Source organism: Phoca vitulina, unplaced genomic scaffold, assembly GCF_004348235.1.
Source record: "Phoca vitulina isolate PV1807 unplaced genomic scaffold, GSC_HSeal_1.0 scaffold1, whole genome shotgun sequence".
In the NCBI taxonomy this organism is placed as follows: domain Eukaryota; kingdom Metazoa; phylum Chordata; class Mammalia; order Carnivora; family Phocidae; genus Phoca; species Phoca vitulina.
The window spans coordinates 33,490,853-33,515,951 of NW_022589704.1; the positions used below are offsets into that span (position 1 = coordinate 33,490,853).

Here is a 25,099-nt window from a genome sequence, read left to right on the forward strand (position 1 = left end):
TCTTGCAGGGCTGGATTGGTGGTCACATATTCTTTCAGTTTCTGCTGGTCTTGGAAGCTCCTTGTCTCTCCATCCATTCTGAATGACAGCCTTGCCAGATAAAGTATTCTTGGCTGCATGTTCTTCTCATTTAGTACCCTGATTATGTCTTGTCAGCCCTTTCTGGCTTTCCAGGTCTCTGTGGACAGGTCTGACGTTATTCTGATGTTCCTCCCTCTGTACATAAGAAATCTCTTCCCCCTCGCCGCTTTCAAGCTTGTTTCCTTGGATCTAAGATTTGTGAATTGTACTATTTTATGTCGTGGTGTCAGTCTGTTCTCATTGATCTTGGGAGGGATCCTCTCTGCCTCTTGGACACGAATGCTTGTTTCCTTCCCCAGATTAGGGACGTTCTTAGCTATGATTTGCTCAAATATATCTTCTAGACTTCTCTCTCTCCCCCCACCCCCAAGGGATACCAATAATTCTGATATTGGAATGTTTCTCTGAGTCATTAATCTCTCTCAATTTGATCCCTTGGGCTTTAATCTGTTTTTCCCATGCTGCCTTGGTTTCCTCTAGCTCACTAATTCGTTCTTCTGCCTCATTTACCCTAGCAGTCAGAGTATCCAGTTTAGACTGCATTTCATTCATAGTATTTTTAAGTTCAGCCTCATTAGATCTCATTTCTGCCCTTAGAGATTCTATACTGTCATTAATATTTTTCTCAAGCCTAGATATCAACTTCATATTTGTTACTCTGAAGTCTATTTCTGACATCTTGCTTATATCCATATCCATTAGGTCTATGGCAGAGGCCACAGTCTCTGATTCTTTTCTTTGTTGGGGGTTCCTCCTCTTAGTCATTCTGTTGAGGGGTGGTTGAGGGAATGTACAGAGTCCAAATTATTGACTACAACCCAAGCAAGATGCACCTGTTTTATAGGGATCTTAGGGTTGTTGGCCTCTTGTTCTCCCAGCCTGTCTTCTGGGGGAGGGGCCTGCCGTGCTGTTACTCAGGCAACCGTGTTTGGGCAGAGTTGCCCTGCCCCCTGTGGGGGGGAGTGGGATGGGCTCTGTGAAAACTGTTTTTTGGGGGCTTTTGTTCTCTGGCAGCTTTCCCTGGCGGTTTTCCGCGTCTCTTCCAAGAGTCAGAGCAGAAGTGACCGTATCCAAACCTCTGTCTCAGAGCAGAGAGACCGCAGTCTGCTCTTCACTGAGCTCTCCAGGCCACACTGTCTCCCTTTCTGTCTGTGCTGCTAAAAAACCTCAGTGTCCTGGGTTGTGTGCCCCACAGCAGCACTCCAAGCCCTCACTCCCAGGGCCAGGCACATCTCTGCCCTTTGTGCTTCTAAAACCACCAGCCGCCCCCAGTTTGTATTTGTGCCCCTGCAGCTCCTGGATCCCATCTGGGGGGCTGGACTAAAATCCTTTCCCTGCCACTACCGGTCTGTGAGTCTGCCCGGTCCCCAGCGCAGGAGGTTTTTGCACTCCAGTGTTATCTCACCTTCCTGGCACAAGTTCTCGGAAGCTCCCTCCCCCTTCAGTTTATCTTCTGATATCTGCCCGCAGAATCACGGCTGCCTGCTTCGTACCTCGAGACCAACTGCAGGAGATATTCTGCTTGTAGAGGTCCAGATATATCTTCTTACATCTCAGGCTGATTTTGTGGGTGTTCAGAATGGTCTGGTAGATACCCAGCTCAATTCACAGGACCGGTTGGAATAGGGTCCCCTATTCCTCCTCCAGCTTTTTAAAATCCTCCTCCTCAAATACTATTTTTAAGAAAGATTCTTTTAAAGTTATTTTTTGGGGATGTAGGTGTTTCCTTCTGCTAAGTGTGAAATGTGGTCAATCTTTTGATGCATGTTAATGCATTCTTCAAAATAAGAGAAAGTGGTGGGGTGCCTGGGTGGCTCAGTCGTTAAGCGTCTGCCTTCGGCTCAGGTCATGATCCCAGGGTCCTGGGATCGAGCCCCGCATCGGGCTCCCTGCTTGGCGGGAAGCCTGTTTCTCCCTCTCCCACCCTTGCTGCTTGTGTTCCTTCTCTGTGTGTCTCTCTCTGTCAAATAAATAAATAAAATCTTTAAAAAAAAATAAGAGGAAGTGGCAACATCTTTAGCATGAACAAAGAGGTACTCCTCACAGCAGTTGTTTTAAAACTCATTTCTTCATCTATTCGTCTACTGCTGGACACTTAGGTTGGTTCCATGTCATGACTACTGCGAACAGAGCCGCGGTGAACATGGGGGTGCAGATACCTCTTTGAGCTCGTGATTTCGTTTCCTTTGAATACATACCCAGAGGTGAAATATACAATGGGATAGTATTCAGCCATAAAAAGAAAGAAATCCTCCCTTTTGCAACAATATGGATGGACATCGTGCTAAGTGAAATAAGACACAGAAAGACAAGTATCATATGTTTTCACTTGTATGTGGAATCTAAAAAAGCACAGCTCATAAAAACCGAGACTAGGGGCTGGGGCTGGGGGAAATGGGGAGATGTTGGTCAAAGGGTACAAGCACCGGTTATGAGAAGAATCACTTCTAGGGATGTAATGTACAGCATGATGACTATAGTTAATAATACTGTATTATGTACTTGAAAGTTGCTAAGAGAGTAGATCTTAAACGTTCTCTCACACACACCCAGTCGTAATTATGTGAGGTGATGGAGATGTTAACTTATTGGGGTACTCCGTTTGCAGTACATACATATATCAAACCAACATGCTATGCACCCTAAACTCACACAATGTTATCTGTCAATTACATCTCAAGAAAGCTGCGGAGAAAAAGCCCCACCCGATTCCTCTCAGGCATGTTTTTCCCCTGGGATTAGCTAAAACAGTCCTGCGGTCACTAAGGCGATTCCCTCGCTCACCTGTGCAGGCTGTGTGTCCCCCTACAAGCCCTGCCTCAATTCATCTGCCTTATCACTTCCAGGCCAACCTGAGCACTGGCTCGGAGGTGGCCCAAGGAAGCACTGTCATCTCGGATCTGGACGGAGGAAGGCTGGGCCTACCTGGCCTTTTGGGCCTCATCCCTCCATCTGTGAGAGAAAGTAGGTCCCTAAAATAAGAAGGGCTGTACTGCAGAGCTAGGCACGCCTTGGTGTCCTCAGCCAGCTCCAGATCCCAGTTCGGAAAAAATTCCTCAGGTCAGCAGAGATGAAGTTGAAATTTTTTTAAAAGATTTTATTTATTTATTTGACAGAGAGAGAGAGAGAGAGAGAAAACGAGTGAGAGGGAGCAGAGGGAGAAGGAGAAGCAGACACCCCACTAAGCAGGGAGCCTGATGCGGGACTCGATCCCAGGACCCCGGGATCATGACCTGAGCCGAAGGCAGATGCTTAACCGACTGAGCCACCCAGGGGCCCCGAAGTTGAAATTTTTGTAAATGAACCTTTCTTGGAGGATTAAGGGAGGAAAAGGGAACAAACAGATAAGAGTACAATCAGCATGATTAGTGTGCCTGGCCTCTTGTTCAGATCCTCTGTGGAACCCGAGCCACACAGCGCATGCCCTGGCCTTTGCCCAGCACAGAGGTTCCTACAGGTCTCTGGCTCCAAATCCCTATTGGTCTCAACCCTGGAAAGCCCACTTGTTAATTTAACAAGAGGAAACCTTTGAATTTCTTTTTATCAATGATGTTGGCTGGGGAAGATCAATTTCCAGTGGCAGCCAATAACCAAGCCACTGGAGGATGGGAGCCACCTCACGTGAGCCCGTTTCTGTCGGGGGGCGACAGACGCCTTCGGAAAGGCCAGCACACCAGCCGCTCGGCTGCTGGCGCCGTGGCCCGGGCTGGCTGTCCCCTCGCAGGGCTTTCAGCCCCAGACGTTAATAGTCGTGTTATCAATAGTCATTCTCCCACCGTTGCTTCTTGCAGATTTATGATTGTCTCCAGGAATTTAAAGAAAAGAAACTCGTTCCTGCCACAACTCATGCACAGACATTATCCTGTGAGGTAAGGTGGTTTTTAATCCACAGAATAGTGGGCTTTAATGAATTAAACGATCTAATGGCAAAGTTGGATTGATGATTACGCATCTCGTACGTGTTTCTAATTGAGCTTTAATAGAAGGAAGAAAATTGGTCAGCACTTCAAATTTAAACAAACAAAAAAATAACATTTTTAGCATGTGTCCATTTCTCTCTTTTCTTCTCTAAACCTTAGACTTTGTTGGTGCTGTGTAATCCGAGAGTAAATGTTGTTATAGTATATGTTTCCCAAATGTATATCTCTAGCTGGGCTCTTCGCCTGAACTCCAGACTCCAGACATATCCAGCTGCCTCCTCTCCATCGTGCTTAGATGCATACTTAATGGACCACTCAAACAACATGTCCCACGAGCTCCTGATCTTCCCCACACCCAAAGCCACTTCCCTCCCAGCCTTCTTCATCTGAGTAAGGACATCTTTGTTCTTGCAGCACTCAGACCAAACTCTTTGGTTATCTGTGACTTTCTCCTTCTCTCATACCTCGCACCCAGTCTGACAACAGATCCTGTCAGCTCCTGTTTCAAAATATATCCAGAGTCTTATCACTTCCACTCTGCCACCTAATAGAAACCATCATCATCTCGTATGCAGATATTTGCAATATAGCCTCCTACCAGGTCTCCTGCTTCTACCCTTGAAGAGATCCTCTTGAAGCGTGTGTCAAATCATGTTGCTTCCCTGCTCAAACCCTTCCAATGACTTCCCATTTCAGGGTACACATCATAGTTCTTAGATAGCCAAACATAATGTGCCCGTTCCCTCTTTGACTTAACACTCACCACTCTAGCCCTTGTTCACTCTGCTCCAGTCAGATAACCGCCCCCCCCCTTTTTTAAAAAGATTTTATTTATTTATTTGACAGAGAGAGACACAGTGAGAGAGGGAACACAAGCAGGGGGAGTGGGAGAGGGAGAAGCAGGCTCCCTGGGATCATGACCTGAGCCGAAGGCAGACGCTTAACGACTGAGCCACCCAGGCGCCCCCAGTCAGATAACCCCTTGTGGTTGTGTGAACCAGACATGCTCCTGCCACAGGCCCTTTGCACTTGCTATTCCATATGTTAGCAATGGTCTTGCCTCTATAGCCACATGATTTGCTTCCTCTTCTCCTGGTCTCCACCCAAATGTCACCTTCTCACTAAGGCTTTCTCTGGTCACCTGATCTAAAATTTCAACCCCTCAGAGCACTCCCTGTCCACCTTCCTGTTTTATTTATCTTCTTAATTCTCTTCATCAAGTAAAAATGGGGATTTTTTTTTTTTTTAGAATGGGGATTTTTGTCTGCTACTGTATTTGTATCACTAAAAACAGTGCCTAGCATGTAGTAGATACTCAATAGATATTTGTTGAATGGATAAATAAGTGTAATCCATTTTATTATTATTTATTGTCCAAACCATATTAAAAGAAATAGAAAAAAAAGGAAGAAAAAACTGTACCCTCAGTTCCAGTAATCAACGATTCAAATTGTTCTCAGTTGTCCCCAGGAAAATACATACATATTTTATTCAGTTGTAATCCTAGGGAATGGAGGTAAAGCTTAGTAAACTACTTGTTTTCATTTGACTGTAGGTAACGAGGCTTGACTGCTGGGGTCTCATGCGGCTCAGTAAAGTCTTGAAAGGTCTTATGTCCTCTCAGAAAGCAGGTCTACACTCAAACAGAAAGGAGATCAGAATTAGAATGTTTAACACTTTTTTATTGCAATAAATATTAAAATTGGTAACCAAATAATAAGTCCTAAAACACAAATTACTATTCCCATTTTCCACACGACGAATGGAGCATCCCATGGGATTAAGCTACCGGAGTTCTCCAGGCATTTGAGTCTGTACCTGGAGAACTCTGACACCTTAATCTGCCCATAAAGATTCACATTAACAGTTGTTTTAGCACCACTAGAGGGAAATTGCCTTGGAACATATATTACAAAATTATGTTATTTCCTCCTCCAAGCCTCTGGTATGCCAGGATGGAGGCACTGGGTGTTAGACCTACCCCACATCTTGGATTCTACCTGCTGTAGTAAAGTTGAATGAGTGAGGAAAGATCCTAGGCCCTGACTTTAAAGATATAAAAGAAGGTTTCAGTAACAGTTTTCTTTGGTCAATATCATGCTAGTCAGTGTATCTGTTATCCAGCTCAGGTGATGTTAACTAGGCGATGAAGATTTTTAAAAATTTTACAATGTCTGCTTTTCACCAACCAGGTAGTGGGGATATTACATGAAACTCCTAAATCCCCTGAGATCCAAGAGCTGAAACAAATCCTCCAGGATCCACACTTTAAGGCAAGTACATGCTAAAATAGACAAGATATGCCCATCTGGCATGTGGGCAAAGTTGGCAAGAAGAAATAAGGGTGACAGGAAATGTACTTTCTGAATAGACATTCTATTACTGTACGTGGGTGACCAACAGATTGTTCTTAAAGATATGGGACTCAGATGTGACTGGCTCTGTGTTGTTAGCCATGGAGCCAAGCCTGCCATATTTATGAGGAGACATCCAGAACTTCCCATGATGTCTTGTTTCCACCCTGCAAAGCCATTGTCCTTCTAAAATTCTGGGGGAGAATCAGGGTAGTATACTTCCTTTCCAACTTGGAAATATTTTAAGTTTTGGATGAAATGTGTGAAGAGGTTCTGAAAATATAGTATAAGGATGATTAACTCAATGAGGGAGTATATGAAGGACATTTGATTGAAGAATGTTTGATTGCAGAACAGAAGCCTATCTCACAGTACTTACAGAGTTTGAGTTCAGTTTATCAATAAATGAGAACTTTAAGAGAATATCTGCACTTGGAGCAATAGAATTTGAGTCAAATTTTCAGTTCACAAGATAACCCTAGAGAATTTTCTCTGAGTTCCAGAGAAGTTCTGTCCACCAATCTATGGAATGACTACTTCCCGACCCGATGAAATAAAAATTTAACATAATGGGCCATTAGAAGGAACTCTTTGATCACACCCTAAGTCAGGAAACTACTTTTTCTCATTCTGTTCCTCATAGGCCCTTGGGAGTCACTGACAAGTTAAACTAGCAAGATGTTTTGATTACTGTCTCCCATTCTGCCTTAATTAGGGAAAATATTATAAAAGTTATTCCGTAGTTCAAGCTTATCAGAGCACCATGGATTACATGGGTTTGCAGGAAATGAGAAAGTGACAAAATACATTTTAGCAGAAATGCAAGAATATATTATGTATCACTTAACCTCTCCGTGCCTCGTTTCTTTATGAAATGGGGACAATAAATATACCTGCCTCATGGAGTTATTGTGAAGATTGAGTTAATCCACATAAAATGCTATGCTCAGCACATATGTGTTGGTTGTTGTGGTGATGGTGGTGGTTTGTCTTACAGAGTGTAGCTCACAGTCTTCTAGAAGGGTGTGTCCTGTGTGTGACCTTTGTTCACCTTGCCTTCTCTGTTCCTAGGCCTTGCTCAGTGCCCATGACACTGTGGCTCGGAAAGATTTTGAACCCCTTCTCCCCCCATTGCCAGATAATATCCCTGAGAGTGAGGAAGCAATGAGGATTGTTTGTTTGGTGAAAAACCAACAGCCCCTGGTAAGGAAATCACTTTATCTTCTCAGTTAGAATGGTATCAGGGCTAATTGTGAACCAAGGGTTAATTGTGAACTACATTATCTCTTGTAGTTATTTAATATAATGTTAAATATTCTTGCTTGTAGTCACAGGTATAGTTTGAGGCAGTCAGATAATGTGAGGGCATCCATGATAATGGCTAGCGCACGACGTCCCAGGGGAAAGGCAGCGGGAGAGGGAGAGAGGGTTCCAAGCAGGCTCCACACTCAGTGCAGAGCCCAACGTGGGGCTTGATCTCACGACCCTGAGATCATGACCTGAGCTGAAATCCAGAGTCAGATGCTTAACTGACTGAGCCACCCAGGTGCCCCATGTTTTATTTTATTATTTGGCTCTCTGAAGTACATACATTTCACTAAATTCCAATGTATTTATCTAAGTTTTTTTTTCTTTATTAATTGGAAGCTAAGTGAGGCATTAATTTGATTTTCTAAGAATAGTCTCTTTGATTAGGTTGTAATGGTGAGAGCTTTCTTTATCTTTGGAAGGATCTAAATATTATTTTGTATCCATGTGGTTGGGTAGAGATTTTGGTAGGTCAAGGTTGAATGAATGGTCCTGGCTGGTATAAATACCCTCTTCTAGAGGGGAGGGGAGTGGGGGGGATGGGTTAGCCTGGTGATGGGTTTTAAAGAAGGCACGTACTGCATGGAGCACTGGGTGTTATACACAAACAATGAATCATGGAACACTACATCAAAAACTAATGATGTAATGTATGGGGATTAACACAACATAATAAAAAAAAAGAAGTAAAAGAAATGAGTAGGACTTAGGGATAAACAGATTTAATGCTCAGTAATTCTTGTGCCTCAGTGCTTATCTACATAGTGCTTGCATATGACATTCCAAAATACCCTTACTTCAAGGACATCTTGAAAAAAGAAAATAAATGTATTAATGCAACAACAACAACAAAATACCCTCTTCTGACCAGACCAGAGCTCTATTGAGGGAAGCCACCAGGAAAATGGTCATGTTAGGTAAAAGAGGGATTCCATTGTACTCTCTCCCCAGGGAGCTACCATCAAGCGCCACGAGATGACAGGGGACATCCTGGTGGCCAGAGTCATCCACGGTGGGCTGGCTGAGAGGAGTGGTAAGCTGGAGCTGCAGGGTACACACGGGACCAGAGAAATAGGAAACCCTTAGTTGTTTAGTCTTTCCAGGGAGACCCCTCTTTCCTAACCACAGTCAGGGCTTCTCTGCATGGCATTGCTTGGTTACTAAGAAGGAGGGAATAAATATTCCAGAAAACCTGTTCCCTTCCTTCACTGAAGCCCCGTATTCAAATCCACTCAGTTTACCTTCTCGTGGTAACCTAACAAGCTAACTATCAGCATGCCACTCTGTAGAAAAAGAAACTGAGGTTCAAAGAGATCAAGTAAGTGACCTGCTCGAGGTTGCACAATTCGAGTCAGGATGCAAGTCCAGGTTTGCCCACTCTATATTCCCATCTCCTGCTCTTCCCCTGGTCCTTCTGCTTTCAAGAGGCGTAGCTCTACCCCGACCTTGAAGTGCCTGTTGCTTGCCCTTTCTACCAGCCAACCGAATGTCCTTCCTTTTACTGCTGCGTTTCTGTGCCTGCTGTCCCCCCCCTCACTGCCCAGGGCCCTGCAGAGCTGGCATGAGCTTCATACCCCAACATTCTTAGAGCAGTGGCCCCAAGGATTTCCTAGTTGCTAAGTCCCTCGGCCCTTCCTTTGGCCTCAGTTTTATTTTTACTTCTCTAGCACATTCGACGTCAACCATAACGGTCTTGATGTTTTCATCGTCCTTGGTTTCTATTCCGTGACATCATCCTACATCTCATCTCCTCCCCTGACAACTGTCCTGCATACTCCTGTTTCTCAAAGCTGGATCGTGACCCCCACGTTCCTCCACATTTCCTCTTGGAAGAATGCCCCACCCCCTTTCTTTGTCATTGATCATTTACTCATGACGCTGACATCTTCACTTTTAGTGTTACTTTCATTTTGCAACATCAGATTAGCAAAAATGAAAATATCACCATCACTTAACACCCAGTGAAGAGTTGTAAAAATGCAGTTCTCTGTGCTTTGGTGTACACTAGAATAACCAGTCTGTATGATTAGGATTAGGATTATTTCAGAGTAAATTTTTAAATGTTAGAGCATGCTTGGGTCAGTGAGTTTGCTAAAAATCTTTGGTGTAGTTACCTCTATTTTTTTTTTTTTTTTTTTGGTGCAAATTTCCTGTGCCCTTCTTTGTTTTGTGTTCCTTTTTGCCTAGGGTTGTTATATGCTGGAGACAAACTGGTGGAAGTGAATGGAGTTTCAGTTGAGGGACTGGATCCTGAGCAAGTGATCCATATTCTGGTAACAGTCTTCTGTTTGCCTTCTTGATGACTCAGTACAATGCTGGAGCTGCCCTGAGCCTGTCTGGCCCATGGTGTGGGCACTGTTACATGAGGGGGATTTGGTCCCTTGTGGCAACTTCCTTTCTCTGGACCCCCAGACCTTTTCTGCTTCTGTGCAGCTCAACCCCCAGCCTCCCACCCCAATCTGGTTTCTGCTGGGACACTTCTCTTGCCAACCTGCTCTTTCAGCCTTAGGAAGGCTTCCAGTTTCCCCAGCCCAGGTCCCTTGTTGCCTGGGTTGCTTCTTTGGAAACTGAGCCTGGGGTGGGCAGAGTGAGACTTTGGAGGGGAGTATGAACCTGAGCAAACTACCCTTGTTCCCCTACCATTTTTATACAGCCTAAATCTATTTAACATCTTCCTTGAGGTAGCTTCTGGGTAGGAGAGATGTCCCGGGAGGCTACCCTATGGGGAGGGGGATTTCCTTGCTTGCCCTGTCACTGACCTTGGTGGTTGAACCTGGGGATTTATGACCAGATGATAGTTTCTTCTAGGCCCCCATGCCCACTTTTCAAACCTTTGCCTGAATCACAGTCATAGTGGCATGCCTCTGCCTTCTCCCCCATGCACACCCCAAGTGTGGGGCCTGAGGTGGATGGCTATTTATTGTATAGACTAGTGGTTTTCAAACTGGGTTTGGGGGGGAACTCTAAATTTTCATAGATGTGCCTCAGGGACTGAGACGAGAGGTGGTATTATAAGGAGTATACCAGGCCCCGAAATATTTGCAAATGACCCCTGCTGCAAGATGCTGCATGGCACGAAGCCACTGCAAATGGAGCTTGAAGTCCTGTCAATCGCAGACACACATGGCTCTGCCTCAGCCACTTTGGTGGTAGCTGCAGAGCCAGGATGGTGGGGTTGTGAAATTTCGAGGAGTGAGGACAAGGTTTTGCTCATCTCTGGATTCGCAGTGCATGTGACAGGAGGATCTTACCTTCTCCATCAGGCTGAGAGATTCTCTGTCTCCTCAAAATGTTTGAGGGCCCCCATTTCCACCATTAGCTTGGCACTTGTCAGTCCCCTCAGAAGACTTGGGAGCCTCTTCTCCCCATCAGACTGGGCTGCCTGGTGCAGGAACAGGGGCTCAGGAAGTAATTACTGACTGAGGTTTGAGGAATGCAAGTCAGATCAAGATCTCATCTCCTTCCCCAGCATCTGTAGGAAGAAGACCTTGCTGAAGAAGGTTGCAGGTTGGAGTGTTCCTGGGAGAGGCTGGGCCTCAGGGTGGGGCTCAGCAGGCCAGGGTCTCTGGAGCCCCACAGCCGAGCAGAAGCTGAGCTGCATTTCTTCCTAATTTCCACTTCTGCATGGTGATATTTAGCTGTTAAACTCTTGTAAAAATCCCTGTGGGGGATGTCACCCTTAAAGCTGGCCACACTGTGTTGTAACTCCTTCTGCTGAACCCCAATAATCCAGTGAATCCTGTGACTTGTTATCCCCTCCCCTTTGATATTTTCTAGGCCATGTCTCGCGGCACAATAATGTTCAAGGTGGTTCCAGTTTCTGCCCCTCCTGTTAATAGCCAGACGATGGTAAGAATGTACTGAGCCTTCATAATCACACATAGTAAATTCTCAAGTAACAATGAGAGTGACTTAATATTTTGTATCATACTGCCCTTCTCTATAATGTGTTGCACATTTTTCAATACTGATGATATGAGGGGCAAATGAGTAAATGAATACGATAAAAGGAGATGGGGTACAAGTTTAAAAAGTAACATCAAGAATGGGAAACACTTGAGCAAAAATTTCTCAGCACTGAGAGATTCTGTTGCCAAAGTCACTTTATTCATGGATCTTAGACTCAGTTAAAGAGGCAAGTTCTCCCTTTTGGAGAGTGTGGGGAGACAAGATAGGAACAGAGGTGGAGGAGTGGAGAAATGGTTTTAAGTCTTGACAACCCATGGGCAAGGGTTCTTCTGATGGGGCCATTTTGCACCTGCTGTCAGGTGTACGTTCGTGCCATGACTGAGTACTGGCCCCAGGAAGATCCCACCATCCCCTGCATGGACGCAGGGTTGCCTTTCCAGAAGGGGGACATCCTTCAGATTGTGGACCAGAACGATGCCCTCTGGTGGCAGGCCCGGAAAATCTCAGACCTTGGTACCTGTGCTGGACTAATTCCTTCTAACCACCTTCTGAAGAGGTAAGAAAACTCTCACTCCTGGACTCAGGACTGAGCCATCAAGAAATAAAATGTTTTCTCAGGCTTCTGTTATTGCAGTTAAGATGAGGTAAGGGAGACAAGTAGATGGATAAACACATACACTGGTCTATAAATCCAAAAGTCAACTTTTCCATATACCCTAAGCATCTTAAATACCAAGAGGATCAGAATAATCATACCAGCTAGAAAAGAGAGAAAAGCACTTGTGAAACTCAAACTTAAGAAGATAGTTCTAACTCCCTCTATTAATCATTCGAGGCTGAGTTGAAACCTCAGCTACTGAATCTGAACCCATGACCCTCACTTTTATGTTCTTGAGGTCTGAGGGAATGAGTAAAGATAGAAGATAGAAAAAGGTCCAAGGCTCAGCCAGTGATAAGAAATCAAGAAGAAGGAAAGGAACTAACAATAGAAATTAAGAAGGAGTGACCAATGAGGCAAGATGAAAATCAACCACATCAGCTGCTGTAGAGTGGACTGAGAAGTAACCATTGGGTCTGGCAATATGGCAGTCATAGGTGATCCTGATAAAATCAATTTCAGTGGAGGGATGGAACCAAAATCCTAGCAGAGTGGGATTTGAAGAAATTGATGGCATGAGACATTTTAGTACAAAGCAGAGCAGAGCAATGGAGAAATAGCTGGAAGGGAAAGTGGAGTGGTATGAGAGAACTTTTTTAGATGAGGGACGTAATGCTGGTGGGAACAGTCCAGTGAGAGGGAAAACTTTTATGATAGAGAAAAAAGAGAAAAGAATTGCTATGGTCAATGTCCTTGAGCAGACAGAAGGAGATGATCTAGTACAGTTGACCAGTGAACACGCAGGGGTTAGAGGTGCTGACTCTGGGCAGTCCGAAATCTGCATATGACTTCTGACCCCCCAAACTGAACTACTGATAGCCTACTGTTGACCAATAGCATCAACAATGGATTCACACATATTTTGTATGTGAAATGTATTATATACTGTATTCTTACAATGAAGTAAGCTAGAGAAAGAAAATATTAATAAGAAAATTATAAGGAAGAGAAAATACATTTACAATACTGTACTATATTTATTGAAAAATAATCCATGTATAAGTGTGTCTGTTTAAAGGTCAGTGATATACAAGTAGAGGGGTTGATCTTATACCAGATTATAAACAGTAATAGTAACAGCAGAGAATCCAGAGTGTGTGGACACAGTTGAAGGTGAGGGATATGGTGGGAGCTTGTGCAAGTTCTCTATCAACCACTCTGATTTTCTCAGTGAAATAAGAAGTAATGTCATCTGGGTATTGTGTAAGAATCACAGACCCATACCCCTGAAACAAATAATACATGATATGTTAATTTTTTAAAAAGAGAGAAAAAAAAGAAGTAATGTCATAGGCTGAGAGTAAGGGTGGGTAAGGAGGTGCTGGGAAGGAGAGAGGAGAAAGTTTGAGATGTTTCAATGAGAACCTGAGAGCAGATGCATTAGGTAAATTTAGTATGATCAGCAGGAAGGGCCCACTTAAGGTTAAATGTCATGCATTTGAAATGATTCCGGTCAGCTTCCTGGTGGGCAGGTCTAGATGAGGCAGAATTGGATTTAACAGTAAATGTAGAAAAGGCCATGGGAGTGATGGACCCTGATGCTTAAGCTAGTAAGGAGAGAAATGAGGGAGTAAGTGTCAGTGGAAAGGAAGTAAAATCAATGGGTTATAGGTCCATAGGAGGTCAGCAGATTATTGGCGCTGGGGAGACAGGAGGTGTTGGGAGAAGAAAGGGATGCTGGAAGATGAGATTGAGTTACTAATACTGAAAAGGTCTGGGGTATGACCCTGGGAGGCACTGGCTGAGGTCGAACGAACACTGAGTAAGAACTGGGAGGCAGGAGATCAAGGAACCCAGAGGCAAGGGTGTTCGGAGGGGCATTTATATGCCTAATGGAATCCTGGAAAATCCTGACAGAACCATGTTGAGAGCGTGAGAGTGAGCAGGTGTAATCTGGAGATGACCAAGACCCCACCTCCGGGCCTGTGGAGCTGAGGCCAAGTGCACCGAGTGGTGGCCTGGAGGCAGCTACCAGAGCCCGTGTGCACCTGTCCTCATGTCCACAGTTGGTGAGGTCAGCTGGCAGCTGGAAATCTCCACCAGGAGAGTACTGACTCGAAAGAAATCAGCAGACCTGCTCATCTGCTCCTTCCCTTCCCCCAGAGCTGGTTTACCAGCAACCCACTGGCGGTGGGAGCGGAAACAAGCCACTCCTTGAAAGGTGAAGGGGAGCATTTCCCTCAGGAGCCCTGGGCTTGGGTTAGAGCGAGGTGAAGGGCTCAGTCACGCACAGTAGAGGCTCAAGTCTGGGAGACGTGGCTGAAGATTGACGTCGAGATCCACGGGGTGTGGGAAAGGGCTTTGGGGAGGGCGGGTGGTGGACAGAGCCTTACAGGAATTAATGTGCAGAAGATAAGGGATGACCTGAGCTGTAGGGGCTGACACGAACAGGGATAAAGGCCTCATGAGATTAGTCCCTGTGATCTCAAGACACAAAGCAGTGAGGAGGCTCGGTGGGGGTCTTGCAAGGCACCCTCAGAAATGACAGGTTTATTGGGTTAATGCACAAATAAAGGGTACAGAAGGAGCAATATCCACGTGGCTCTAAGGGAACTGTGGAGCATCAACAGCCCGAGAGGGGAACCGGGACGTGCTGTGAAGGCTCAGAGGCAAGCTAAGCCGCCGGAGACGCAGGGGCCCCTGGGCCAGTTACTGAAGCTCTGGGGCCTGTGAACTTTTGGTCACCGGCCAGATTTTCAGTAAAAGTCAAAGTTGTTCTGAAAGGATCTTGTGAGGCAGGAAAAAAGTGCTAAGAAAGCCTGTGTATTTGGAGAATATTTGATGATGTGTTTGGAGAAGAAATCTCCCTCTTTACATGGGTGGAGGCAGCAGAATTCTAGGAAACACTGGATCTATTTCACCCGCATTAACCTGGGTTGACTTTTTTTCCCCCTCACGGGGTATTTCTTTGTGCGTAGGAAGCAACGGGAGTTCTGGTGGTCTCAGCCATACCAGCCTCACACCGGGCTCAAATCCACCATATGTGAGTGTGCTGATCCCTCAGACCCAGCGTGTGCATCACGGGGAAGCCTGCTCCTTCTCTCCTAGGGCTGGCTTCCTGCCCAGGAGAGGATCTCTAAATGTCCCCCCTGCCCAAATAGCCTCCTGGCAGCCATCTGAAATCCTACTCTGCACGTTCATTCCTTTGGATTTAGAAGAGTTTATGAAAATGCACATGTTCATGTGTTGGTGACACCTTCAGTGAAGGCTCCCCAGTTTGGAGTCCCCCAAGGTCTCTACAGCTAGCATATACGTTACACACATGCTGGCGAGCAAAGCTGCATGGCCGCACACAAACCTTCATCTGCACTCCATGCACGGGGGGTAAATGTCACGCTATTTGGTAGCTCTGCTGAACAGTTCTATGTGCCTTTGATGAATAAACATGGGACTGAATTATTACTTAATCAATGCAGCTTGCCTGCTAGACAGTCTTATTCAAATGGCAGCAGAGGAATGGCTAGTAAAGGGATCCATGGTGGCAAAGGCTTGTAAACTACTTTTTGCCGTAATACATGGGGGCTGCAGCTTGGCAGAGCGCAGCGGGAACTGTCTGTGTGAGGCCCTTCAGAAAGGGCCCGCATTCCGGCGCCCGGGAAGGAGGGAAGGAAGGGGAAGGGGCAGCAGGTGGAGGGAGGGGCGCCTGGCCGGAGGCTGCAGGGGGACGAGCCTAGACAACAGTGTCCGTGTCACAGATCAGCCCATGGCCAGTCCTCGGGCACTTTATTACTCACTTTCTCGGCCCCACATTAGTTTTTCTTTTCTTTTTCTCTTGAAAACTTGTGATGACAACTATAGAGAGAGTTTTGAAAGAAGAAAACCCTCTTATGAGTCCTTTGTACTGGCAATGTGTTCACATCACCTTATGGATACATATCTTAGGCTAACAGCCGCAATACCACTTCCTATCTTTTTTTCACCTAACATTTTATGAGAAACATTTTTCATGATATGATCTTCATAGTGATATTTTAGTTATTTCCCCTGTGTTTTGGAGAAGTTTTTTTGTTTTTTCATTTTTTTGTTTTTTACCAAACCAGACTGAAGTGCTTCTTTAATTCACTTTCCTATTTCATTTCTCAAAGGCACATGGAAGTGCTGCTGAAACTTCTAATCAGCATTCGATAACTAGTACGCCACTGGTTGATGTTTAATTTGCTCATGTAGCCTGAGTGCGATTTACATTAGACTTTTGGAAAAGTCCATCCTGAAAAAGAATTTGTAGCCCCTATTATTATACTCACGTATCTCTAACTCCAAGAACCCCAAGGACAGAGTTGCTGACTTAAAGGGTCGCCTCTCACAGGGTTGTTTCTGATGGAGCATGATCAGTTTCTAAACTATTAGATCATTTCTTTTCTTTCTAACTGTTTTAGATGGTGCTGCCATAAGTATTATTTTGTATCTTTTTGCTTAATGTTACCATAGGGAGAGAATAATCTCAGGAGCAGGTTACTGACTCCAGAGGTACAGGCAATTTTATTTAACAAGACTTAATGAAAAATTTGCAGGTAACTATTAAAAATATATTTACTGAAGATGCACATACAGTTGAATGGTTGCCTTTCTCTTTTCTTCCTTCCTCCCTCTCTCCCTTCTTTCTTTCTCTCTCTTTCTCCCTTCCTTCGTTCCTTCGTTCCTTCTTTCCCTCCTTCCTTTCTTCTCTCTTTCTTCTTTCTCTTTTTTCTTTCTTTCTTTCCTTCCTCTCTTCTTCCCTCCCTTTCTTCCTCCCTCCCTTCCTTTCATTCCAGTCAAAATTTGAGTTCCTAAAATATGCTGAAAGTGCATTAACTCAGAAATGAGTAGAACACAACACTTACAGAACTTCAGGGTGGGAAGGGAGTAGATTTGCCAGAAGCAAGATCTCCATTTCCAACAAGATTCATAAATGTATCAGTTTCTATAGGATATTTATTTTATCATTTTATTACCAAATCTCTACCAAATTTCTGTAGATTAAGCCCAGAATATTACTATAATTAATTTTTATTTTCTTATTATAAGTTAACCTGAGAAACTATAGCATTAACCAATGTGCTCTCTTTCTTTCCGCTTCCATTATTTGTCTGTACCCAGCAATTTCTATGGAAGAAGGTAAGAAATAGTATTTGAAAAACAACAACAACAACAAAATAACCTCATCTCCAAAGTCTCATAGAAATTTTGTATAGTTTTCTTAATTCACTTTAATCCAGTTCAGCTATTTATTAGCTCTTCCTGTATACCTATTAGTGTGCCAGTCACTAATACCCTAATTTGTAAAAAAGATGTCAGTCAAAAGAAAGCACACATGATGTTATTGTCCTAACACTGAGAGGAATAGGAGAAAAGAGAGATAACATTTAGATGCAGCTCATGGTAAAAATTCAATAAAAGTTGTGAAACTGGTTCACTGTTTTGTGTCACCTGTTTTACACACACGGTCTTAAAAATAACCCTGTAAGGAATTTCAATTGTTCCCATTTTATAGATGAAAAGACTGAGGTTCAGAGAGGTAAGAATATTGGGCGGTATTGCAGGCAGTGTAATCTGGATTGAAGCTTCTGTCTGAAGGGCCCTGCATCAAGGGCAGATGGAACTTCCAGGTATTATTTCTCTCTTTCTCCAAGCCCAGACACGCAGGTGACTCATTCTGATGCCAAACACACACACTCACAAAAGCTGGAAAGCAAGATGCTACCTGCTTGTGGAGGGGGACAGAAGAGAAGAGCAGTCCCCTAGGCATCCCTATATTTCAGTCCTAAAATTCAGTCCTGAATCAGGCCACCATCACAAGACACCACAGACTGGTGGTGCCTTAAACAACAAACTCTTATTTTCTCAGGGTTCTGTCAGCCCGAAGTCCAAGATCAGGGTTCGGTGGGTCTGGTTTCTGGTGAGGCTTCTTTCTGGCTTGCAGATGTTTGCCTGTCCTTGGGCCCCAATCTTATGACCTCATTCAACCTTAAAGGCCCTGTCTCCAAATACAGCCAAACTGGGGGCTAGAACTTCAACATATAAATTCAGGAGGGATAACAATCTGTCCATAACATGTACCCTTGCCAACAGTGTGGAATTGTTGATTTTGAGAGAGTAAAATCAGTGTCTGTCTTAGATCCCAGAGTTGCAAGTTAGAAAAATCAGGGCTACTTGTGTTGTTATTAGAAATTAACTCCTGTCCTCTGTAAAACAGGAATAATAATTGTAGTTTTCCTTTGCTTAAAAAAAAACACATAAAACCTCTAGTTATGTCTTAGGAACTAATGGATTCACTGTTGTTATAAAATACTGATTTGAAAAATAATGTCTCAATAAATAAAAGGAATTGAATGACAGCTATGTTACTTGTTTACCTGTGTCCCTATCTCTATAAAGCAGTATTATTTTATAAAATTTTTTATATTGCACATTTTACTTAGATAGTTAATGATATGGTCTGTAAGGAGGTGGTGATAAGTTTATTATGACTTGATAATATTATAGCTTATTATAAAGACAATTATTTGCAGTTTTGGAACATGATAAGACTTATTTATTAAACCACTATTTATTGTGGTGCCTGGGTGGCTCAGTTGGTTAAGTGACTGGTTCTTGATTTCAGCTCAGGTCATGATCTCAGGGTCCTGGGATCAAGCCCCTCATCGGGCTCTGTGCTCAGCTCAGAGTCTGCTTGACATTCTCTCTCTGCCTCTCCCTCTGCCTCCCCACTAAATAAATAATAAATAAAATATTTTTTAAAACCCCTTTATTTTTTTTTAATTTTTTTTTTTTTAAGATTTTATTTATTTGCGAGAGAGAGAATGAGAGACAGAGAGCATGAGAGGGAGGAGGGTCAGAGGGAGAAGCAGACTCCCTGCTGAGCAGGGAGCCCGATGTGGGACTCGATCCCGGGACTCCAGGATCACGACCTGAGCCGAAGGCAGTCGCTTAACCAACTGAGCCACCCAGGCGCCCAAAACCCCTTTAAACTACTATTTATTGATCACTTGGGAAGTGCTGGGCACTGTGTTAGGCGCAAGATGTACAGTGCTGAAAAAAATTATTTTTTCCAAACATATATTCAAATCAACTATTTTGATATTAAAAGGAAAATTCAGTTCAATTTAATAATTTATCAGGTACCTATTACGTGCAAGACACTGTACTAAACTCTGTAAAGTATAAAAATTAGCAAAACAGTTTCTGTTTTCAAGGAGCTATCTAGAAGGGCAAATAAAGCAAATATGCAAATGATTATATTACAAGGTGGAATAGATGTGCAGTAGCAGCGAATTCAAGGTAGGAGGAAGAAAATGCTATGCAGTTCATGGCAGAGATATTCATTTTAGTTAGTGTTTGAGATGGACCTTGAAGCATTACAGGCAAAGGAAACAGCATAAGCAAGGGCACAGAGGAGGCCTGATGGAGGCCACTCTAATGGGGGTACAAGACATGTGAAGGAAAGAAGTAGCTAATAGCCTTCAAAGTTGGGCTTGGGTCATGTTGTAGAGGGTTTTGGATATTAGGATGGGATGGGTGGTTTTAAAAATTATAGTCTCTTATCCTGTTATGGATAGCCCAGCTAAAGGTAAAAATAGTTAACATTTATTGCATACTTACCATCTGTCTGAGCTTTTCATTATCTCAATTAATCCTCTTATATGGTAGGTATTACTACCATCACCATTTATAGATAGAAAACTGAAGCTTGAGGTAAACTAGTTGGCCCACTCAAAAAGATGATTTTTTTTTTTTTTTTAAGATTTTATTTATTTGTCAGAGAGAGAGAACACAAACAGGGGGAGGAGCAGGCAGAGGGAGAGGGAGAAGCAGGCTCCCTGTTCAGCAGGGAGCCCGATGCGGGGCTCCATCCCAGGACCCTGGGTTCATGACCGGAGCCAAAGGCAGACGCTTAACTGACTGAGCTACACAGGTGTCCCAAAAAGCTGATGCTTTTAAAATTTTAACCATTTTATGTTATGTAGCCTTCTATACCATAGATTTTCATTTTCATTTAATACAGTGGAGTCGTTTTTCTCTCTCCAAGTGAGCAAGCATGAGGAATAGTTGTAAGAGTAATGTTATTATAAGATGGTCTGCGTTTTACTGACATAGATCTATACATTGGGAATTTTGTTTGTGATACTAATACATTTTAAGTTCTATTTTTCCCTTTCTATCTTCTTTTAGATGACATGAAGATTGATGAGAAGTGTGTGGAAGCAGGTAACATTTCCTCTTGACAGATGTACCACCAGAAGGAATATGAAGTACCTCAGCTGTAGATTTTCTGAAGCAGAGTTAGCCAAATGGGGCCACAGGCCTTTCCTCTGGAAGAAATGTGTAAAATGAACCCCTCCTCCCCCACCACGTCCTTCCTCTGTGGTTCTGGCACTTGGAAGGGAAGCACAGCTGTGGGAATGTATCCAGGCTCTAAACCAACCTTCTAGAAAGTGTTCTAGAAAGCAGTGTCTTGGAAATGATCAGAGGAACACTTAGTAATACTCAGGTGTTACATTCAGTAACATTCAGTGGAATGTCTGGAAACTGCCATGCTCTTTGTGAAATACTATAAAATATTGAAATGCCAATTTTTAAAAAGCAACATATATTTTTTATTATTGTTTGGTAACATCTTCTGATAGATTCTAGTATAGCTAATTAGTAGTGGGTTCCAAATTTTTGAGAAATATATGAAAACTTTTTATGTTTCTATACTTAAATTTTTTTTGTAAATTGGGAAAAGATTTCCCAAATTTAGTGACAGAACTGAGATTGGCTCTGTTGATTGTTGATGTTGGGAGACTATTGGGAAGTCTTTAGTCCGATAGGTGAGTTTGTCTTGGGTTTCTGGGCTAATCTAGTTTTTAGAAATTAAAGAACAATATGAAATCCTTAAATAGCAGATATTTCAAAGATTCACATATACTTCCCAGAACAACTACAGAATAATGCTGACACCATATTTTTTCTATCAAGTTTTTAAAAAACTCGTGCCAATATTCATTTCTTTCTGTAATTTAAAATTTTTATTAGGTAATATGTTCACATACTTTAAAATTCAAAAAACTACAAAAGTATAGAGTTCCTCCTTTTCCCTGCTACCCTGCTCAGTTTTACTTCTTGAGGCAACAAATGCTCTGTTTCTTGTTGATTCCTCCAGACATATTCTGTGCATATAAAAGCGATGATGTGTATTTTTTCTCCTCTCCCCACCATCATCCTCACCATTTTTTTAAAAAACATGCTTTTTTTAAAAAAAAAAAAAAGACTTTTTTGATGGTATGCTATACACAGTATTCTGTTCCTGGCTTTTTTTCTTAGCATTATATATGATTCCATCTTAGCACATAAAGAGCCTCTTCGTTTGTTTTTAATAGCTTATTGGTGAAATAAATTATTGTGCATTTATACAATCACTTATCGGTAGACATTTGAGTTACATCCAGTCTTCTCTATTACAAAGAGTGCTACAATGAGTAGGGTTGTAAACACATTGTCTTTGCAAACACATCCATGTAAACACATGGATGAGTATGCCTAGACGCAGTATTGCCTGATCCAAGGATGAATGCGTTAGTAGTGTTGCTACATATTTCAAACTGCTCTCCACATACATTCTAGTTTCTTAATCTTTAATATTTCTTTAAAAATGCTAATAAAGGGGTGCCTGGGTGGCTCAGTCGTTCAGTGTCTGCCTTCGGCTCAGGTCATGATACCAGGGTGCTGGGATCGAGCCCCACATCGGGCTCCCTGCTCAGCGGGAAGCCTGCTTCTCCCTCTCCCACTCCGCCTGCTTGTGTTCCCTCTCCCGCTCTCTCTCTCTCTGTCAAATAAATAAAATAAAATAAAATAAAATAAAATAAAATGCTAATAAGAACTGTTTTAACTGATGAGAAAGTTGGTTTATATAAAATCTTTTCTCATCACCTAAACAAGCCTATCCAGTCAAACCATTTATATACTCATCCTCCTCGCCATACTCGGTTGCTTATACACCCGTCCCCACAACGTCAGGCAGGGCGCGTCCTTCCTCCTGTCTGTCATAGCAACGCTGTGCGCTGTCTGACGTCCATCGAAGCTGCCTGTGACATTCTACCTTTCTCTTCCCTCTGAGCCTCTTTTACATTCTATTTGTTCTCTTCTAATTTATTTATTTTAAGCTCCTGCAGCACCCCTGCTTAATGTCATAGCTCAACTGCGTTAATACCATGTATCTCATTTAAGGTTTTACTATGCCATAGAGACCCCACTGACTTGGCCTTGATTTAGGAAAGAATTTTAAAAGTTGGTGAGTATGCAGAAGCATAGGGTCAGGGAATTAGACTGTTAAAATATAGACTCAGTATGGATAGTAATATAATGACACTCTTGGTTTTTTTGTCTCCATGGGACACCATAGATGAAGAAACATTTGAATCTGGTAAGTAAAAAATGAGTATTTGGTATTGATTTTTAAGAGTCTATTCTAAATTTTGGTATCATTTAAACACACATTTAGGGATATCATACAATAATTGTTTAAATACCTCAACAGTATAGTGGTGAGATATTATAAGCTTCACCTTCACTGGTGCTTCTTATTAGGGACATTTTGGAGCTCTGTGGGATGGACAGATGGACTTGGGAAGTGTGCGCCTAACTGATTTACTTCCCATTTATGTTGTTTCTAAATTTCCTGTTTTCAGTTAGATAGTTGGTCATGTTAGGGTATGTACACTTGGCTCAGTGTTTGGAACTGGTTTAATTTTTAATGCCTCTGGATTATAGTCCTCCTTTGTTCTATGTTCAACTCCTCATTTTTCTGGAAGACAGTCTACACACTCACACTGTGGTTGAGGCTCAGAGGTATTTGTGGGGTCTCTGAACCGAGAGGCAGTACGGTGGAGTGATTAAAGCCAGGGATTGGAGCCAAACTTTCCAAGTAGGAATCCTGCTCCCTTCCTCATTACCTGTGGGTCCTCCATCACTTCACCCCTCTGCCCTTCACTTGCCCCACGTCTAAAGTAGGAAAAATAATTTATATAAGTAAAGTGCTTAGAATGTAAGTGATACATGAGCGCTAGCTAGCATTATTGTGAATCTTGCTCTGGATGGGCGTTCAGCAGCTACGTCTCTAGTAACTGCAGAGGAATGCATGCAGCCGCCCTTAGTTCCTGGGAGGTACCCCTTCTGGACTCCTCTTAGTCAAGCGATTGAGAACTCCCAAGTACATTCTGAACTCAACTCACTTGGGAGGTCTATTAAGGAACAATTAGCACCCAGCTGTCATGTTTCCTAAGTAAGAAACTCTTGATATTTATTCATGATGCTTAATTCTGTTACTTAGAGCTCTTAGTGGGTAGTTCCATCTTTTCAGGTTGGGGCTCAACTCTTCTCTGAATGTGGTGTCATGTGACCTCCTTGAATTTCTTCAGGGGGTAATGATAACAGTCTAATTAGGAATGCCATTTTAAAAAAGCAACAGAGAAGATGGATGTTTTAAGGCTTCTAGAAAACGCTTTGTGTTCAGTTCCCCCTGCCTCCAGTGGGGCAGCTGGAGAAGGACGTGAGTCACTGGACCCAGTGAGGGGTAAGGAATGAGGATGCTCAGGCCAGAGGCTGCCGCAGCGCCCACCCCAAGGCCCACTTCACCAGACCGCAGCATACGGCCTCTGGGAGAGGAGAGAGGAGGCTCACAGCAGTTACCTTCCTATAATTTCTCTCTCTCGAGCCCTATTTTGTGCTGACCAGTAGAGAGGAGTCTCCCTAGACAAAAAGCCCTCAGGGAGAATGTAGATAAGAGACTTGTAGAAAAAGTTATTGTTCTCCCAGCAGCGCAGTCAGGTCCAATGAGTTCGCCTTGCCAGGCCTACCCGAGTTACAACCTTCTCTAGGGGTGACATGAATGCCTCGCTTTTGTCACTGGTCTTTATTGGATGGCCAACTTGATCTTCTCAAAGACTTAACTTTGTCATGTCTGTTTCTTCACTTACCCAAATATCCAGAGGAGCTTTCAGAAGGTAACTGTTTTCATTTCCTGGGTAAGCCACATAGAGCTATATTTAAGATCTTTCAGTGCCTCAATGTGCATGCTTGACAGGATACATTTTAAGATAAGAAATATTTTAAGGGTGAAATTGGTGATGAGATAGTCAATTTCACAGAAAAATATTTAAAAATGAACAATGAAAGTAGTTAAGCTTTATGAATATATTCCTAAGTAAATGTTTCCATAAGAGACTCTTAACTACAGAGAACAAACTGATGGTTGCTGGAGGGGAGGTGGGTGGGGGATGGGCTAAATGGGGGTTGGGCGTTAGGGAGGGCACTTGTGATGAGCACTGGGTGTGATATGTAAGTGATGAATCACTAGATTCTACTTCTGAAACCAATATTACACTATATTTTATCTAACTAGAATTTAAATAAAAATTTGAAAAAGAAAAAAAACTAAAAAAAAAACCTTACTGACATACTTCAGTTAGAAAAATGTGCTTACTTAACAGAAAATGGAATTGATATTGGTGCGTTTTCTTTATATTTTAACATGTACGTTTAAAAAAAAAGGTTAAGAAGAAAATGTATATGTCAGTTCATTCTACGGACAATGGCTCTTTATATATTTCAGTGATCAGAACAGAGTTGCATAAGTGAAAAGGAACACATATTCATAAAAAGTAATTTGAAAATGACATTTTTATAACATTTTTGCCCCTGGAGTTTCTAAGAATTTTTCTGAGACCCCCGTGGAAGCCAGGAGTTTAAATAAATTCTAGGTGCTTCAGAGCCCCTGGGACTAGTGTTCCTCACCCTTGTCTCTCAGATTCCTGGTCAGTCAGACACAACAGGCAGCCATAGAGGAAGTACTAATTTTATACAGAATAAACCATTTTATCAGGGAGAAAATAAAAACCCACCTCTCACAAAGG

General features: G+C 42.9%; 1 protein-coding gene across 1 annotated transcript in view; it reads left to right on the plus strand.

Annotated features, from left to right (window-relative positions):
- The window catches only part of MPP4 (membrane palmitoylated protein 4), a 44,800-nt gene that overhangs the window by 7,002 nt on the left and 12,699 nt on the right, over positions 1-25,099 (plus strand). Inside the window, exons 4-16 of the mRNA XM_032402501.1 lie at positions 3,873-3,950; positions 6,194-6,274; positions 7,427-7,558; positions 8,615-8,696; positions 9,851-9,936; positions 11,441-11,512; positions 11,932-12,128; positions 15,149-15,213; positions 17,307-17,324; positions 19,698-19,700; positions 20,379-20,414; positions 22,591-22,611; positions 24,176-24,190. Of these exons, the coding sequence (XP_032258392.1) occupies positions 3,873-3,950; positions 6,194-6,274; positions 7,427-7,558; positions 8,615-8,696; positions 9,851-9,936; positions 11,441-11,512; positions 11,932-12,128; positions 15,149-15,213; positions 17,307-17,324; positions 19,698-19,700; positions 20,379-20,414; positions 22,591-22,611; positions 24,176-24,190 (886 nt within the window). The remainder of the gene's footprint in view (positions 1-3,872; positions 3,951-6,193; positions 6,275-7,426; positions 7,559-8,614; positions 8,697-9,850; positions 9,937-11,440; positions 11,513-11,931; positions 12,129-15,148; positions 15,214-17,306; positions 17,325-19,697; positions 19,701-20,378; positions 20,415-22,590; positions 22,612-24,175; positions 24,191-25,099) is intronic.